This window comes from Pipistrellus hanaki (genome assembly GCF_964339955.1).
Source record: "Pipistrellus hanaki genome assembly, chromosome: 5".
Lineage (NCBI taxonomy): Eukaryota > Metazoa > Chordata > Mammalia > Chiroptera > Vespertilionidae > Pipistrellus > Pipistrellus hanaki.
The window spans coordinates 91,414,478-91,432,729 of NC_140507.1; the positions used below are offsets into that span (position 1 = coordinate 91,414,478).

Below are 18,252 nucleotides of genomic sequence, written 5' to 3' on the forward strand. Positions count from 1 at the left end.
CCATTAAATTCCATTGAGTACTACCCATATTTTAGCTTATACCTTTTGCTCACAATCACAGTTCCTGTAACTACATTCAAATCTCATTATTTGGAACATGGGGCATCCAGAATATTAGTGTGCCTTGAATGTCCACTTCCCTAGGAAACAGGAAAGCAAAGCTCCCTTACACAAATTGTGAAAGTTGGAAAATACTGAACTCACGCAAACCACAAACTCTGACTTTTTTCCTCCACCCAGGTGGCAAGAGGGAATAAAGCTGGTCCTGGAACAGGCGATCCACCTATTGGAAAAAACCTTAGATTACAGTATTTTTTAAATTGAATTTATTTGGGGGTGATATTGGTTAATAAAACTATACAGGTTTCTGGGGTACAGTTCTATAATGTATCATCTGTATACTGCATTGTGCTCAAATTATAACATTTTGGACTCTAGTTTTCTGGCAACTGCAGGCTGCTAGGCCCAGCAGGAAGATGATGCATGACATGGGGTCACACCGCACTGTGCAGGCGACGCCAGGCCTGGCGGCGGGAGCCTAGCCGGTTCCGCCAGCACCCCATGGGGGCGATGCACCCGCCGCAAGGGGAACTGGCTCTTCCCGATGGCACGCCACACCTCCCAACCCTCCTACCGCCTGCAATTTGCCCTCTCAGCGAAGAAACCGGGGTCCCAAAACCAAGGGTCGGAAACCACAGGGGTCGGGAAGAAACGCCAGACGGGAGCCCGCCCATTCGAGCCCTAACTAGGGTATCGGGGCGCGGCCTCGCCGGCGAGCGGGCCCCGCCCATGGGCGCGCGTTCGCGTACCTATCCGGCCTGGCCCGCCCCTTCCCCTCTCCTCCAACCAGCAGCTACTTCCTGCCGCACTCCCAGCCAATCGTCATACTCCACGAAGAATAGCCCTAGGGGGCGTCTGGGAAGGTGATTAGAGCGATGGTCCGGCTGGCCAATCGCGTCGCGGAGCCGGCGCGGGGGGCCGGGACTTGGCGCCGGGCCCAGCTACTCAGGAGCGAGGGGCGGGCGCTGGGCTGGGCTTCGTGCGGCCGTGCTCGCTCGCTCGCGCCGTCGCAGCGGGAGCCTGGGCCTTTTGGTTCGGTGGCACGTGACGGTCGGGCCTTCTTCGTCGCCGTCTCCGCTGCAGCGTGGGGCCTGGTGTGCGGGCGGGAGGAGCGCGGGCGCCGCCGGCGGTCCCTGGGAGGCTCGAGGTGAGATGGAGGCCTGCGCGTGTCCTCGGGCCTGTGAGGACCCCGGGGTCTGGGCGCGGAGCGTTCCGGCCGAGGGGCCGGGGGGGGCCGGGGGGTCGGGCTGGGTTTCGAGGGCTCAGGCCCCGGCCCGCGCGAGGGTCGTGAGGGGCAAGGCCCGAGTTCCGGCCGCCTCGGCCGGAGAGCCAAGCCCGGGTCGCGCAGTTGGGGTCGGGAGGCGTGGCAGGTGCTCTAGATCCTCTCTCGACCTCAGCTAATTTCTGCCTGGGCTTGGCTTCTATAGCTTTCCTAGGCCCTGTGCTAGCGGCTCGGGCAGCCGGGGGTGGGCTGGAGGAGCGGGAAAAGGTCTGGAGTGGAGTCGGGCCTAGTCGCTCCTCCGGCCGCGGGGATGGGCGGTAGCAGACCCAGGAATGCCCAGGGTTGGTGTTTCAGGGTCAGTGTTTGAGTACAGAACCGCAAAGCGAAGGCTGAAACTACCACCCTGAAGAGTATGGAGAATGTGCTAGAATGCAGTCATTGAAAAACTTCACTCTTAATATTTTCACCTATTCGGAGGCGGGGAGCAATCCAGTGGGAATCTCAGCAGACATTAACCGTAGGAAAGTACTAGAAGCTTACTGTGGGCAGGCCCTCTTCCCATGGAGGAATCGGAACTGGCCCAGAGCTATGAAATGACTGGTCCAAGGTCATGCGGTTTATTTTATGATCACGTTCGGATTGTAGTTGAGGGCTAGACAGTTTTGGTATTAAGGTTAAGTTTTGGTTAAGGTTAACGCCCTGGTTCAAGTCCTTCATCGGCCATTTGTTGCTGTGTGAACTTGGGCAATTTACTTTTTTTTTTTTACCCCAGTTCCCCCCAAATAAGGGGTGTAATAATACCCAATGGAGTTGTTAGAATTAAATTGTGTATAAAATAGGAGAGCGAAGTCTCATACATATTGATTGCAATAAATTATAGTCTGCATGCTGTTGGCCCACTACACTGACTGACATCCTACTCTTTTAAGGGTTAAGTCCTGTTTCCCAGGACTGCTGGGCATGACACCAGTGTATGCTGGTTGAGGGAAGTTAAACTGAGCTGAATATTAAAAGGTTGGGAGGACAAAGGTGAACCACAGCTAAGTCTCTCTACATCTGATTTAAGAAGTGGAACATTGCGTTTTTTGTTTTTTCTTAAACGGAAGATTGTTTTGATCTTTAAAATCATTCTGTATCTTAGTCTTTTTCCCCCAGCAGTGTTTGAGGATCATGAATAGAATCACTGCCATGTTGTAATTGGCTATAATTGCTTAGAGCAGAGGTAAAGAACTGTAAGAGTTCTCCTCTGTGCACTAGCCAGGGTACAGGAGAAAACAAGCCAGGTAACTGGATCATGCGCAGTCTAGGGTGAACTGCATTGGAGTGAATGTGGCCTACAACAAACAGATTTTATGAGCTATCTGAAAGTAGGTGTCAGCATCTCTCCACACCATGCTATCTTAATTCAGCAGTTTCAGCTAGCACATTATCTTGCGAGGACCATGAGGGGTAAACTTTAACAGAAGTAACGTTTTCCCAGAAGTTGTTGCTGCAGTTTTGGCAATCAGGCGATTGCATCCTTTTAGTTACACAGTTCACTCGCCCTGGAAGAGCTTAAGGTGATGAAGTGACAGTTGGTATGCATCAAGACTGGCTCAAGAGACTTGAGTTTCAGTCTGAGCATGGGTAACTAGCTTATGAACCACGTTGGTTTCCACATCTTTAATATGGAAATGAGAAGTCTCCTGTATACTTTATCTAGGGGGCTATTGGAAGGGACAAATATGATGGTTAGCTACTTTGAATAGTGTAATTAACTGTACAAATAGAATTGGCAGCTCATAACAACAACTAAGAAATAAAAGTGCATTAATGTAACCTATATAGTTTACTGTAGAATTTTGTCAGAAAAAGTGCTGGTTGAATGCTTTGTTAGCTGCAATGTTGTGTTTCTTTTTCTATTCCTCACCCAAGGGTATGTTTATTGATTTTAGAGAAGGGAAGGAAGAGAGAAGAGAAATACGGTTGCCTTTTGTACACACCCCACCTGGGAGCCGAACCCACAATCTAGATATGTGCCCTGACTGTGAATCAACCTTTGGGTGTACAGAACACACTCCGATCAACTGAGCCACACTGGCTTAACTGAGCTGTGAAATTATTTGGAATTTTTTTTTTTTCTTTTTTAAGAATTTAGACAATTCTCAGCAATATATTTTGAGTATTCATAATATAAGCCTAGGCTTATAGCAAAAAGTGTGCTATGGAAAAATCGATTCTAATGTTTCAGTCAATGAAAAAAAAATTCAGAAGTGTAAAGACAATATGGATCTGCTTTTATTTTTTTAAATATATTCTTATTGATTTCAGAGAGGAAGGGAGAGGGGGACAGAGAAAGAAACATCGATGATGAGAGAATCATGGATCAGCTGTCTCTTGCACGCCCACCACTGGGGATGGAGCCTACATGTGCCCTTGACTGGAATTGAACCTGGGACCCCTCAGTCTGCAGGCTCTATCTATTGAGCAAAACCAGCCAGGGCTGTATCTACTTTTATTTATTTATTTATTTATTTTTTATTTTTTTATTTATTTTTTATTTTTATTTTTTTTTTTTTGTATCTACTTTTAAATGAATGAACATTTGCAATAAAGTCCATTTTGAATTTTATATACTTTTTCCACCTTTAAATGCTTTTTTTTTTTTTTTTTACTAGATATACATGTAGTAAAATCAGAAAGCAGAAAATAGTAAAAGAAAAATGGTTAATGTGTGATTGCTTCCTTTCCAATCTGAGACTTCTTATTTGCTTTAAAACCCAGGAATTTTAGAACCACTATAGCTTGAATGGCAGCACTGGGCAAAAACTAGAAACAGAATTCCCTGCTGATGTTTGAGCACTTACTCTAAGCCAGATACTGTCATAAGCACTTTACATGCATTTTTGTTTATATAACAATCCTAAGTAGATCATGTGGTTGTTCTCAATGTAGAGATGAAACTGAGGCCCTGAGCTGAGTAATTCATCCAATATTTCAAGTTATTAGATCGCTGATGAATGAGTATGACTTCTGAGTTTCTGCTCATAAACACTACTATACACTGACTGTCCAGATTCTTATGATCTGTGACGCATAATCTGGCCATTCAGCATGAATATATATTAAATATATTAGAGGCCACTGAATGAATTTGTGCATGGGTGGGGTCCGGCCAGCCTGGCCAGGGGGAGGGGACATGGGCAGTTGGCTCGCCTGCCTGCTGGTTGGAACTCCTGGTCGAGGGGACAATTTGCATATTATCTTTTTATTATATAGGATATATACCGATTGACCAGATTATTATGCATTCAGAGATCATAATAATCTGGCCACTCAGAGTATATGTCCAACTTAACCTAGGACAAGTTTAACTTCTCTTAGACTTTAAATTCCTTCTGTGTCAAATGGAAATAAAAGAACATTTTGGGGTTCTTGTGATAAATAAGTTAAATAACCTAACATAACTTTCCCTAATAAGATAGCCACCATGAAAGACTGCCTCAGCTTTTATTGCACAGTACCTTTTTAAAAACACTTTTTTTTTTTTTTAAACAACCAAGAACAGCGGGGTAATTTCTTCTGTTCCTCTTTTTAATTTTTTATGGATTAAGGAAATTAGAGTTGGAGTTTGCTATCTATTTTTTAAAATATATTTTTATTGATTTTTTACAGAGAGGAAGAGAGAGAGATAGAGAGCTAGAAACTTTGATGAGAAACACCGACCAGCTGCCTCTTGCACATCCCCCACTGGGGATGTGCCCGCAACCAATGTACATGCCCCTGACCTGAATTGAACCTGGGACCTTTCAGTCCGCAGACCAAGGCTCTACCACTGAGCCAAACCGGTTTCGGTGCTATCTATTTTTAAGAGATTAGGTCCCACAAAGAAAAGCCTGGAACCAAATGGCTTCAGTGGTGAATTCTACTAAATACTTATAGAAGAATTAAACACCAATCCTTCAAAAGCTCTTCCAAACAAATAAAGGAGAACACTTCCCAGTTGATTCTATGAAGCCCTGATACCAAAGCCAGAAAAAGTATATAAGAAAAGAAAACCATAGACCAATATCTTTTATGCGGAAATACTTAATGCTAGCAAACAGAAAATAGCAACATATAAAAAGGATTTATTTACCATGACCAACTGGGATTTTTCCTATGAATGCAAAGTTGGTTCAACATACAATAATGTAATATCTCACTTTAATGAAAGATAAAAACCACATGATCATCTTAATAGACACAGAATTTAACAAAATGCAAAGCCCTTTCACTATAGAAACATTCAACAACCAGGAATAGAAAGGAACTTTCTCAATCTGAGTAAGAGACAAAGAAAGAATCCTATCCCTGGGATTTCTGATCCTCTTTTGTAATTTCTCATGGATTAAAGGAATGAAAGTTGAAATTTCCTAATTTATTTTGAGAAACAAAGTTCCACAAAGCAAATGGCTTTACTTGTTATTCTTCCAAATACTTAGAGAAGGAAATACCAATCCTTCACAAATTCTTTCCAAAAACAGAAGAGGGAAAAACATTTTCCCATTCTATTGGTATTACCTTGATACCAAAGGCAGACAAAGACTACAAAAGAAAATCATAGACCAACATCTCTTATGAAAATAGATATGGCTCAGTGGATAGAGTGTCGGCCTGCAGACTGAAGGGTCCCAGGTTTGGTTCCGATCAAGGGCATGTACCTTGGTTGTGGGCACATCCCCAGTGGGGGGGGGTGCAGGAGGCAGCTGGTTGATGGTTCTCACTGATATTTCTAACTATCCCTCCCTTCCTCTCTGTAAAAAAAATCAATAATACACACACACAAAGAAAATAGATATGAAAGTAGACTTAACTTGAAAAGATAAACTATAAAATTTTAATACATTTAATCATAATTTGAATCTCCATTTGTTTTAAAGATCTTTCTTTAGTATAATTCTTTTATTTTTAATAGGTCCCTTCAATAAGGGACCCTTATTGAGGATAAAGTTTCTGTGTTTGAAAGGTGGCAAATTCAATATTTCTTTGGTGTTGGCCCATTCCTAAAATTGATCTGTTGCCTGAATTTGCTAAAATTTGATGCAGGATGTGTTTGTTTCTGTTAAATAGAATATCTTGGTGTCCAGAGTCTTATATATGCCATTAAATGTGTAGAGTAAAATAATAGGGACTTTTTAGAATGTATACTGCAGAATTATCATTAACCAAAAATAAATTTCAGAGGATTCGTAAAGAAAAGTAATTGGTGATAGCAGAGAAAAAATATCATAGATAAGCATGGAGATTTCCATATCCAAATGTTAAAATTGTATATGCATCATTGCAAGGTAGAATTAAAGAAGAAATATACTAGGGGGAGAAGTAAGTTTTTCTTGTTATGAAAAATCATTTAGCTTTGTTGAAATACTTTGGAGGGGGACAGGCAGGCATATTAGACCTTTTGGCCCAGTGTAAAAATAGAGAATGTATTCACTGTGGTGGTACTTTGTATATCAAAGGACAAACCATTTGGGTATCCCTATAAAGTACTGAACTCTGACGAACTTTGCATTATCTTTTTTTATATTTTCACAGCAAGCCTTTGAGTTAGGCATTTATAATGTAGGGACAGAAGACTCCTAGAAGTTCGGTGAGCTGAGTAAGGCTAGAAAGGAGCAGGAGAGTCTTAAAATCCAGGTTTCTCTGATGGGGACAGGTTATACCACATACACTATACTGTCATGTATATGAAGAATTATTTTTTGAATCATCAGTTTTAAGATAGGAAACTTCCACCTCTTGAATTTAAGATAAATTCAATCTGTTAAGAGAGGATTGAAATAATAAACGTGAGTAGAAGAATCTTCCTAACCCTGAGATTTTGAGAGCTGGGCTTTTTGCTTGGTCCTTGGGAAATTGGGAAGCAAGTCAGAAAGCATCCATTACTAATAAAAGGGTAATATGCAAATTGGTAGGGAGCCCTCACAGTAATGACCTAACAGCAGCCTGCGTGGGGCTACAAGACCAGCAGCAGGTTAGTGAGGGATGACCAAACGACTGAACAGCAGGCTACATGGGGCAACCAGGCTGGCAGGGGGGTTATTGAAGGACGACCCAACGACTGAACAGCAGGCTGCATGGGGTGACTAGGCCGACAGGAGAGGGGGGGGGGTCATTTAGGGGCGATCAGGCAGGCAGGTGAGTAGTTAGGAGCCAGTGGTCCTGGATAGTGAGAGGGGTGTCTGACTGCCAGTTTAGGCCCAATCCAGACCTAAACAGCATCCCCTAAGGTCCTGGATTGGAGAGGATGCAGGCTGGGCTGAGGGGACTTCCCCTCCCCGTGCACAAATTTTGTGCACCAGGCCTCTACTCCTATATAATGAAAGGCTAATATGCAAATAGACTGGGCAGTGAAATGACTGGTCGCTATGACATGCATTGACCACCGGGGGCAGATGCTCAATGCAGGAGCTGTCCCGGGTGGTCAATGTACTCGCACAGGGGGGGCGCGGTGGTGAGAGCCTCTCCCACTTCCCTGGCAGTGCTAAGGGTTGTCTCACTGATGGCTTAGGCCCGCTCCTCGCCTCACTGGGAATGAGCCTAAACCGTCAGTCAGACAGCACCTACTGTGAGAGGGCGTAGACCTGGTTGAGGCCTCACCCCCTCCCCCCAGAATTTTGTGCACTGGGCCTCTAGTTTATATACTATATGTATATTGTAAATGTGTATGTATTTGGCTACTGTTTTTTTTTTTTTTTTTTTTTTGTGTATATTTGTCCATGTGATCCCAGAGGGCAGGGAGTCTCTGATTTGGATATAGGTAGATAATTATGTTTGATTACTAAAAACAAAGCTGTAAGTAACTGAAAGAAAAGTAGGAAGATTTTACCTCATCAAGTTCAAATTTATAATCCAATTTACATTTTTAAAAAATATATATTTTATTGATTCTTTTACAGAGAGGATGAGAGAGGGATAGAGTTAGAAACATCGATGAGAGAGAAACATCGATAGGCTGCCTCTTGCACACCCCCTCCTGGGGATGTGCCTGCAACCAAGGAACATGCCCTTGACTGGAATCAAACCCGGGACCTATCAGTCCTCAAGCCGACTCTATCCACTGAGCCAAACCGGTTTTGGCAAATTCAATTTACATTTCTGAATCTTCCTTTGTAGTTTTGTGTTTTAGAGGACCAGGTCAATTTAAAGTTGGTTGTTGGACAATTTTTAATCAAGTTTAAAGAAACATCTTCAATAATCCAGTAATACTTTTTTAAGCTGTTAATTCGGAAGTAATTACAGACCTGCAAGAAGTTGGAAAAATAGTATATAGAGAAGTTCCTGTAACCATCACCCAGCTTCCCCCCAAGGTAGCATCATAAACTATGATATAGTAGCAAAAGTAGGAACTTGACATTGGTATAAACTACAGAACGTAATTAGATTTTGCCAGATATTACATGCCCTTGTTTGTACATAGTTCTGTGCAGTTTTATCTATGTCAATTATTTATTTTGAAGTTTTTGCTTTTTTGGCGTTTTTTTAATAGAAGGAAATTACTAGCAAGAGTCTTACATAGTACTGCCAAAATTGCATTTTTTTTTGCAGGATAGATTGATAAAAGATAGGTTATAATGTTGGTTTAATTTTATATTAACCAACAAAAAAAACCCCACCTTGATTTATAGAACTAATAATACAGTATATTCATAAAGTCTGAAAACATTGGCAAATATACAGTGCCATCACAGTGACCTTTTATATAAAAAAAGTAAAATATATTTTTAGCCCTAGCCAGTTTGGCTGAGTGGATAGAGCATCGGCCTGCAGAATGAAGGGTTCTGGGTTCGATTCCAGTCAAGGGCACATGCCCAGGTTCTCGGCTTGATCCCCAGTAGGGGGCATGCAGGAGGCAGCCAATCAATGATTCTCTCTCATCGCTGATGTTTCTTATCTCTCTCCCTCTCCCCATGGTCATGTGCCCTTACCAGGAATTGAACCTGGGACCTCTTTGTGCATGTGATGATGCTCAACCAACTGAGCCACACTAGCTGGGCTCTCCTTTTACTTTTTTGTAACAAAGAATTCTCACAGTTCAAACTTGTGACTACCAGAAAATAGTCTTGAACTCTGCCATCCAGCTTTTATCAAAAGCCCATTTGAGCCTGGTATATTTCCTATTAAAGATATACACTGTGTGGCCAGATTATTATGATCTCTGAATGCATAATAATATGGTCACTCAGTGTATATCCTATATAATAAAAGGCTAATATGCAAATTGTCCCCTCCACCAGGAGTTCGACCAGCAGGCAGGCCAGCCAACTGCCTATGTCCCCTCCCCAAGGCCTACCCTAGGACCCACCCATGAGTGAATTTATGCACTGGACCTCTAAAATATATATATACTGAGTGGCCAGATTATTCTGTGTTCAGAAAACATAATAATCCGGCCACTCAGTGTATTTCCTATTGATATTTTTAGCAACAGTGGGTGACAACAGAGAAGGATGCTCTCTGCTTATGATTCTGTAAATGTAAAGATAAATGAAGACTTAAAAAGGGACAAACTTACGAAATCCTCTTAAACTAATTTTTAGAACAATTTAAAATGTATAGAAAAATTATAAAGGTAGTACAGAGGATTACCATATAATCCAGACCTGGTTTTCCCTTAGTATAGTATATTTATTACAATTAATGAACCAATATTGATACATAATTATTAACTAAAGTCCATATTTAATTCAGGTCCCTCCCCGCCCCCCTTTATATTTCCCCCACTGTCCTTTTTCTGTCCAAGGATCCACACTACATTTAAGTCATCATGTCTCCTTAGGCTCCTCTTGGCTGCAACAGTTTTTAGGCTTTCTTTGTTTTTGACAACTTAGACATTTTTGAGGACCAGTCAGTTTATTTGGTAGAATGTCCCTCTACTGGGACTTGTATGATGTTTTTCTCATTAGACTGGGGATATGGATTTTTAGGAGGGAAGACCACAGAGGTTAAAGGTACTGTTTTCATCACATTGTATCAAGGGACACACTGTCAGCACTGGATGTTGACCTTGTTCACCTGGCTGAGGAATGCTTGCCAGGTTTCTCCGCTGTCAAGTTTATCTGTTTCTCTCCCCCCCCCCCCCTTTTTTTTTTTTTAATATTGTCTGGCTTGTTTGTAAAGAGGTCACTATGTGCGGCCCACTTTTAGAGGATAGGGAGTGATGCTTCTCCTTGAGGATAGAGTATTTATATAAATTACTTGGAATATTTCTGCTTGGGAAGTTTGTCTTCCATTTATTTATTCTGTCATCTGTTTGTATTAGTATAGATTCATGGGCATTTTTTTTATACTTTGGGGCATAGTCTAATGCCACTTATTGTTGCTTCTGCTGTTCCACCTTTGGCCTTTGGGAGATCTTTCTTGTATTCCTTTCACACAACTCCATCATTGTGGGGGGTTTTGTTTTACCTTTTTTGAACACTTCTTTCCTTTCTGGCACTACAAATGCTCCAGGCTCGTCTTGTGTATTTTCTGCTCTAATACTAGAATTAGTCATTTCTTCAAAGAGCCATTTTCTTTCATTGGAGATGATACTAGAAATCAAGATTTGGTACTAGGTGTATTTATTCTGCTGGGGTGTAGTTTCTTTTAGTCCCTCTTAGCTGACAGAACAAGAAAATATATGTATATAGATTAAGTGGTGTATGTGCACATATTTCAATGTTTCTATATGTAACCTCTGTATATTAATCTAGACATAAGATCATGCTGATGTCTCCAACTCTTGCCCATTACCACGTAGATTATTCTGGCCTCCTGCCCTTGTTTATCTATAAATTCCCATACCCAACATTCTAGTGCCTCCCACCATCCACCATTCCTTTACTTCATTGTTCAGTTCCAGTATACTGTGTAGTAGCATCCGGATTGTTCATCTGCACACCTGTGAGAAACAAATTACCAACTAAGAAAAGTGCTTTTGTACCGGCTAGTTGTACAGACTGCACTCACGTCCAAAGTGGCTTTGCTCAATGTCTTTTCCCTTCACCTTCTTGAGTGATGTTTTTTCGTTTATCTGTAATACATTAGATTGTATTACATCCTGCATGCTATCCTTGGGTCATTTGACCTAATTTGTAAAATTTTTCATATGTTAAGATTTGCTGTAAAGTTTTAATGGGTTTTGACAAATGCATGGTGCCATGCATACAGAATAGTTTCACTCTGCTTACCTATTCAACCTAATGAAGTTATACAGCAGGTTGCCTTTTTAGACTAGCTGCTTTCACTTAGCAATATGCATTTAAGATTCATCTAAGTTTTTTTTATGACTTGATAGTCATTTCTTTTAATTGCTGAACAATATTCTATTGTGTGGGCGTTCTAGTTTACTGACCTATTGAAGAACATTTGGGTTTCTAAAGTTTTGGGTTTGGATAAAGATGCTAAGAACATTTGCACGAAGGTTTTTGTGCAATTGTAAGCTTTTAGATCAGTTGGTTAAGTGCCTAGGAGCATAGTTGTCAAATCATATGATATAAATTATAAACATAAATTACCAAACTATTTTCCAAAGTGTCTACTATTTTGCGTTTTCACCAGCAATGAAATGAGAGTTTGTCTTGCTTCACATCCTTGCCAGGTTTTTGTTTTTTGTTGGTTTGTTTTTGTTTTTTAGCCATTCTAACAGGTGCATGGTGGTATGTTGTTTTAATTTGAAATTATGTAATAGCAAGTGATATTTTTAAAAAAATATATATTTTATTGATTTTTTACAGAGAGGAAGGGAGAGAGAGAGCTAGAAACATCGATGAGAGAGAAACATCGACCATCTGCCTCTTGCACACTCCCTACTGGGGATGTGCCTGCAACCAATGTACATGCCCTTGACTGGAATCGAACCTGGGACCTTTCAGTCCGCAGACCAACGCTCTACCGCTGAGCCAAACCAGTTTCGGCGGCAAGTGATATTGAGCATCTTTTTTCCATGCTCATTTGCCATTTGAATATCTTCTTTGATGAGGTATCTGTTTACATCTTTTGTGTGTTTTTTGTTTTTGTTTTTTTTTTAAATATATTTTATTGATTTTACACAGAGAGGAATTGAGAGGGACAGAGAGCCAGAAATGTCGATGAGAGAGAAACATCAACCAGCTGCCTCTTGCACAACCCCCACTGGGGATGTGCCCGCAACCAAGGTACATGCCCTTGACCGGAATCGAACCCAGGACCTTTCAGTCCGCAGGCCGACGCTCTATCCACTGAGCCAAACCGGTCCCGGCTTTTGCGTGTTTTTGATACATTTTTTAGAGGCCTGGTGTACAAATTTGGGCACCAGTGGAGTCCCTCAGCCTGTCCTGCAGGATCGGGCCAAAACCAGCTCTCCAACATTCCCTGAGGGGTCCAGACTGTGAAAGGGTGCAGGCCAGGTCGAGGGACCCCACCAGTGCATGATCGGGCAGGGGAGGGACACTGGAGGGCTCTGGGTGTGTCCAGCCCGTCTTGCCCAGTCCTGATGGGCTGGACCCCAGCAGCAAGCTAACATACCCGTCGGAAGGTCTGCCTCCTGGTGGTCAGTGCACGTCAGAGTGAGCGGTTGAGCTGCCTCAGCATGTCATTAGCATATTATACTTTGATTGGTTGAATGGATGACTGGGCACTTAGCATATTAGGCTTTAATTATAAACGATTTTTTATTTTTAAACATAATGAGTTATTTTTTAATACTTTTTTATATGTTTTTATTGATTTTTAGAGGGAGAGGTCAGAAGAAGGATAGAGATAGAAACAGATCAGAAAAGAACATCTATTAGATGCCTCCTGCCACTACTGGGAATCAAGCCCATAACCGTGCATGTGTCCTGACCATGACCTCCTGGTTCATGGGTCAGAGCTCAACCACTGAACCACACCATCCAGGCTTACCCATTTTTTAATTGAGTGCTTAGTTTCTTATTGTTGAATTTGAGTTCTTTGTGTATTTTGAAGCCAGTCTGTTGTCAGATATGTATTTTGCAAATGTTTTCTTGGTCTGATTTGTCTTTTAAATTTATATGTCATTCACAGAGTTGAGGTTTTTAATTTTAATAGTCTAACTTTTCTTTCATTTATCTTGCTTTTGATGTTGTATTAAAAGCTCATTGTCAAGCCCAAGATCAACTAAATTTTGTGTTCTGTTCTAATAAACGTAATAATGCAGTATCCTTTTTACATACCTGCTCTATACGTGCTATCCCACGAGGATATTTTTTTTCATTGATTTTTTTTTTTTAAGAGAGGGAGTGGAAGGGAGAGAGGAGAGAGGGAGAGAAAAATTTTTTTTCTTGTCTTTTTTTAAAAAAATATATATTTTACTGATTTTGTACAGAGAGAAAGGGAGAGAGATAGTTAGAAACATCGATGAGAGAGAGTCATCGATCAGCTGCCTCTTGCACACCCCCTACCGGGGATGTGCCTGCAACCAAGGTACATTCCCTTGACCGGAATCGAACCCAGGACCCATCAGTCCCCAAGCCGACGCTCTATCCATTGAGCCAAACCGGTCTCGGCCAACTTTACCTTTTTCATTTTGTGAACACAGTCCCAAAATCCATTAAATAAAATAAAAAAATGCCACCAAATGATACATGAAAGTCTAGTCCAGTTTACTCACTTTAAAGGTTACTTTATAGGAATTTGGCATTAAATTCAGCACTAGAATAATTTGATTTACTTTTTTTTCTAGGTGGTTAAATGACAGTTATGGTTGCGAATTGGGGTCATTGAATTTATGAAGGAGCTCTTTACTTCAGTTCTTTCTTTGTTTTTGTTTTGGATTTTACCTGAGAAATAAAGGTCTCCATTGTAAATCAGAGACCAAAAAAATTAAGCTCAGTTTTTTTTCTTTTTAAAAAAGAATTGAATGATTGATTGATTTGAGAGAGAGAGAGATTTGTTCATGCATTTATTGGTTGATTTTTTTTTTTTTTTTTTTTTGCAAGGCAAACATATTTACTTGTACGTAGAGGGGTGCATACCCATGGTCTGGAAGCGCATGCACACCGAGCAGACTGTCTGCTTGGCTTTATAATTTCTGATGCAAGTGACCTCTCCATTGCTCTTGATTGGAGCTCAGGCACACAGTCTTTCACGATGGCTTTTGGGAGGGGTGAGCTGCCAAGCCATGCGGCCAACATGGCGGCTGCCAAGTCATGTGGTCCAAAATGGCGGCTGTGTAAACTGTTCTTTGACAGAAAAGATGACTTGTTTATTCTCACAATTCCCCCTCTTCTTTATTTAAACTCTTCAAGCTCGGCTGACATCCATTGACTTTCTTGCTCTGCAATATCTAGGAGGAGACTAATTTGCTGTTTGATCAATGCTGTTTCAATTAATCCTCAGATAAGACATGGGATGATGTTACATCCCATCACTGTAGCTCCTAAACAAGGGGGCGAAATGGACACCATTGCTCCAGTGCATCCGAGAAAGGACCTCAATCCCAGGCTCCAGCTCACTTGTCACTGAAACTGACAGTGCCTTAGGCTCAGTGATGGTCTGTCTATTGGGTTGTCAGGGGTGAATGCACAGCACTGGCCCCAACTTACACATCTTCCTCCTGCCTATTCTCCGAGGGCACCCTGCTGCTGGCATCTAGCTGTTCACTATCTCGTTAGCTGCATGTCGAGTCTAGTTAACAAGTCTTTGCTGGTTCTAGAAAATCAAAGAAATCCACCACATTCTTGTTAACAGTGGGCCACCAATACAGGATTCAAACCCTGCAGCAATCTGATTTCTAGCCTTAAACTCCTTGGAACTCCTCCTAGAACCCCAACGTGTGTATATGGTGATCAAAGGAACCCCTAGACTCTTTCCTCTTCCTAATCTGTCCATTGAAAAAGATTTACGATATGCAATGTGAAAGGGATAGCCAATTGTATCAGTGCAAAGTCCACTCCATTTGCTGGGCAAAGCCACAAGTCAGGGGCCCTCAAACATCAGAACAGGGTATTAGCAGTGCAGCATGATGGGTTTCTGAGGATACTCAGCCATTTATACATCCAGATACATTCCTCATAATGTATGTCCCCTCCTTGAGAGGCAGGAGGTATAGTTTACGTCGTAGGACAGGCCTGATTGTTGTCCTAGCTCTTTAACTCTGTTGAATGGGAACAACAGGACAAGCGTCTTACAGGAACCGTTTCCCCAGTGGTTTCCTCCTGGTACAAGGCAACCACACATTCCATCCTGTTACTGTCTGAGGTCCATCCGAATAGGAATGGGACTACTTGGGCCTCTAGCCTTCCTGCCATGCAAGCGTAACAGTTGCTTTTATTCAGGGCGCATACAGAATATTTAATCCATTCCACCCAGGCATTTGTACCCTTATATCCTACTTCTATTTGCATGGTTGTGGCAGTGGCCTAGGGGATCTTATCCTGTGGCATCTACTAAATCTAGTCCTAGCCAATCTTTTGACCAAAAGGCTGAAATATCCAAGTCATTCAAGTTATCTATAACCAATAACTTTTAACTGGGTAAGCATGATCCAGATTGTACACATTTCTCCAGTCCACATTGTAAGCCCCTGTAATTTGCCAGATTCCTTAAGCAAATAGAGCCCAGTACATGATGGTTATTTTTAAGACAGCTCACAGTTTTTAGCATCACTTTCAAGGGGATATATCCTGGTATGGCTGTTCAAATTGAGGTGTGTCCGCTCTTCACCTGTGTGTGATTGGTCCAACCTGGCTCTGCAGTCTGAACAGATTGTAGTAAGCAAGACAGGTAAGGTTCTTCTCAGGAGGGTTCCAACTTGCTTCCCTTTCAAATCTTGATTAGAACAAATGTAGTCTTCCGGTCGATAGTGATAAATTGGAAACTCGGGGCCTTCTAACCTGAGAGAGGTTAAAGTAGAAGAGATACTCAGTACACAGTTCTTAAGAAATTGGTCCTTAGTTTCCATTGTAGGAAGATCTTGAGACATTCCAGGGCCTATTGGAATCACCTACAGCCAAATAACTCTTGGCTCATGCATGAGGTTATCTGATTGCTGCGGGTCTTGCTTGGGCCTTTCCTGCTTTGCTGGCTGACTCTCGATTCCGAGCTCATAGTCTGCCCAGGGGTAATGGCTGTCCCTCCTCACCGAGGCTGCTGCAACTTGGCAGTGTGGTGCACCGCCTCAGGAGAGAGGTCCACTTGCCCTGTGGCAACAAATGGTATCCTGGACGAGCCCCCAAATTGTTAGAAATAAGGCGAGCCCCCCAAGTCAGGGGTTCCGGTAGAGTACAGAACACTCAGGAGCCAGCAAAGCAAACATATTTACTTATATGCAGAAGGGTGCACACACATGGTCTGGAAGTGCATGCACATATTGGTTGATTCTTGAATGTGTCCTGACCAGGGGTCAAACAAAGTGTACAATTTAGTGACATTAAGTACAGTCACAATGTGCACCTATTTACCTTCATCTATTTATAGAACTCTCTATCTTGCAGAATAGAAACTAATACATACTACCAAATCATTTTGTGCATCCATGTGGCTCAGTTTTTATGTCTTTGAATCTGTGGTCCTTGGAAAGAGGACCCACTGAAAGTATAATACAATACACAAGGCAATTAAGTGTTTAGAAAATAATAGGTAAAAGTAGCTGGAATTTGTTCTTTACCATTTCATTGTAATGTTTTAATTAGTACTGGTAAATAATATACAAAAGATGCTTTTGTCATTTGTTAAGCTTTTTACAAATGAAATTGTATTTTAATATTCTAGCTCTGTGGAGTCAACATGATATGACTGGATTTTTGTGTGGGATTTTTTTTGTTTTTGTTTTTTAGGACAATTGTTTATTTTTGAGTTTTATTTTGAAATATTCATGAAATTGAAATTTTTTGTTTTTTAAAAAAATTTTATAAGGTATTATAAATAGTAGTACATATGTGTGTTGTCATCGTGTCCCCCCCCTCCCGCCCCCCCCGCAACACACATACACACACACACACACACACACACACACACTAAATTGAATCCTTTGAACTAGTTAGGAAAACCCCTGACTCTCTATAGGCTTATTATTATTATTTTAAAATATATTTTATTGATTTTTACAGAGAGGAAGAGAGAGGGATAAAGAGTTAGAAACATCGATTAGAGAGAAATATCAATCAACTGCCTCCTGCACGCCCCCTACTGGGGATGTGCCTGCATCCAAGGTACATGCCCTTAACCGGAATTGAACCTGGGACCCTTCAGTCTGCAGGCTGATGCTCTATCCACTGGGTCAAATCGGTTAGGGCTGAAAGCCTTAATTTTAAATGAGAGGGATTATTGGTCTTAACAAACTTTTTAAATGAAGGCGATACATTTAACTTACTTTACTCTTGTTGTATGTAGATCATGGAAGAGAAGTGGCTGCTGTGTGTGTTGCTAGTCCTTGGAACTGCTGTCATTCAGGCTCATGAGGGTCATGATGATGATGTGATTGATATTGAGGATGACCTGGATGATGTCATTGAAGAGGTAGAAGACTCAAAATCGAAATCAGAAATCAGCACTCCTCCATCTCCAAAGGTTTGAAGAAGTCTTTGAATCTTTGTTTTACCTCTTGAGATAATCAGAGGTCAAGGTAAATTTGGATATTTTTCAAAGGAAAAGCTAATCAACTAAAGTACTTACTGATCTTTCTGGTAACCTTTGCTATATCTTGCCAAAGATAAATTGTATAGATTGAATTCAGAAGCCAGCTAGGATAGGAGAATTTTGTGGTAATTGAAAGCAAATCAAGAGAATAAATTCTACTAAGAAATGTTGTTGAAAATGTCAGTTCTTAATTTATTTTTATATTTGACACTTATATTTGTAGGTTACCTACAAAGCTCCAGTTCCAACGGGGGAAGTGTATTTTGCTGATTCCTTTGACAGAGGAACTCTGTCTGGGTAAGTATTTCCTGGGGGGGGGGGGGGGGGGGGGAATCAGATAAACATGTAGGTGGGAGAATAGTGAATTCCTTATTTATTTATTTATTTAT

General features: G+C 41.5%; 1 protein-coding gene across 1 annotated transcript in view; it reads left to right on the forward strand.

The window, feature by feature from the left end:
* The first annotated feature begins 1,012 nt into the window (after nt 1-1,012).
* Nucleotides 1,013-18,252, forward strand: part of CANX (calnexin) — a 39,315-nt gene continuing 22,075 nt past the window's right edge. Inside the window, exons 1-3 of the mRNA XM_084885251.1 lie at nt 1,013-1,207; nt 17,618-17,794; nt 18,087-18,160. Of these exons, the coding sequence (XP_084741377.1) occupies nt 17,621-17,794; nt 18,087-18,160 (248 nt within the window). The 5' untranslated portion in view covers nt 1,013-1,207; nt 17,618-17,620. The remainder of the gene's footprint in view (nt 1,208-17,617; nt 17,795-18,086; nt 18,161-18,252) is intronic.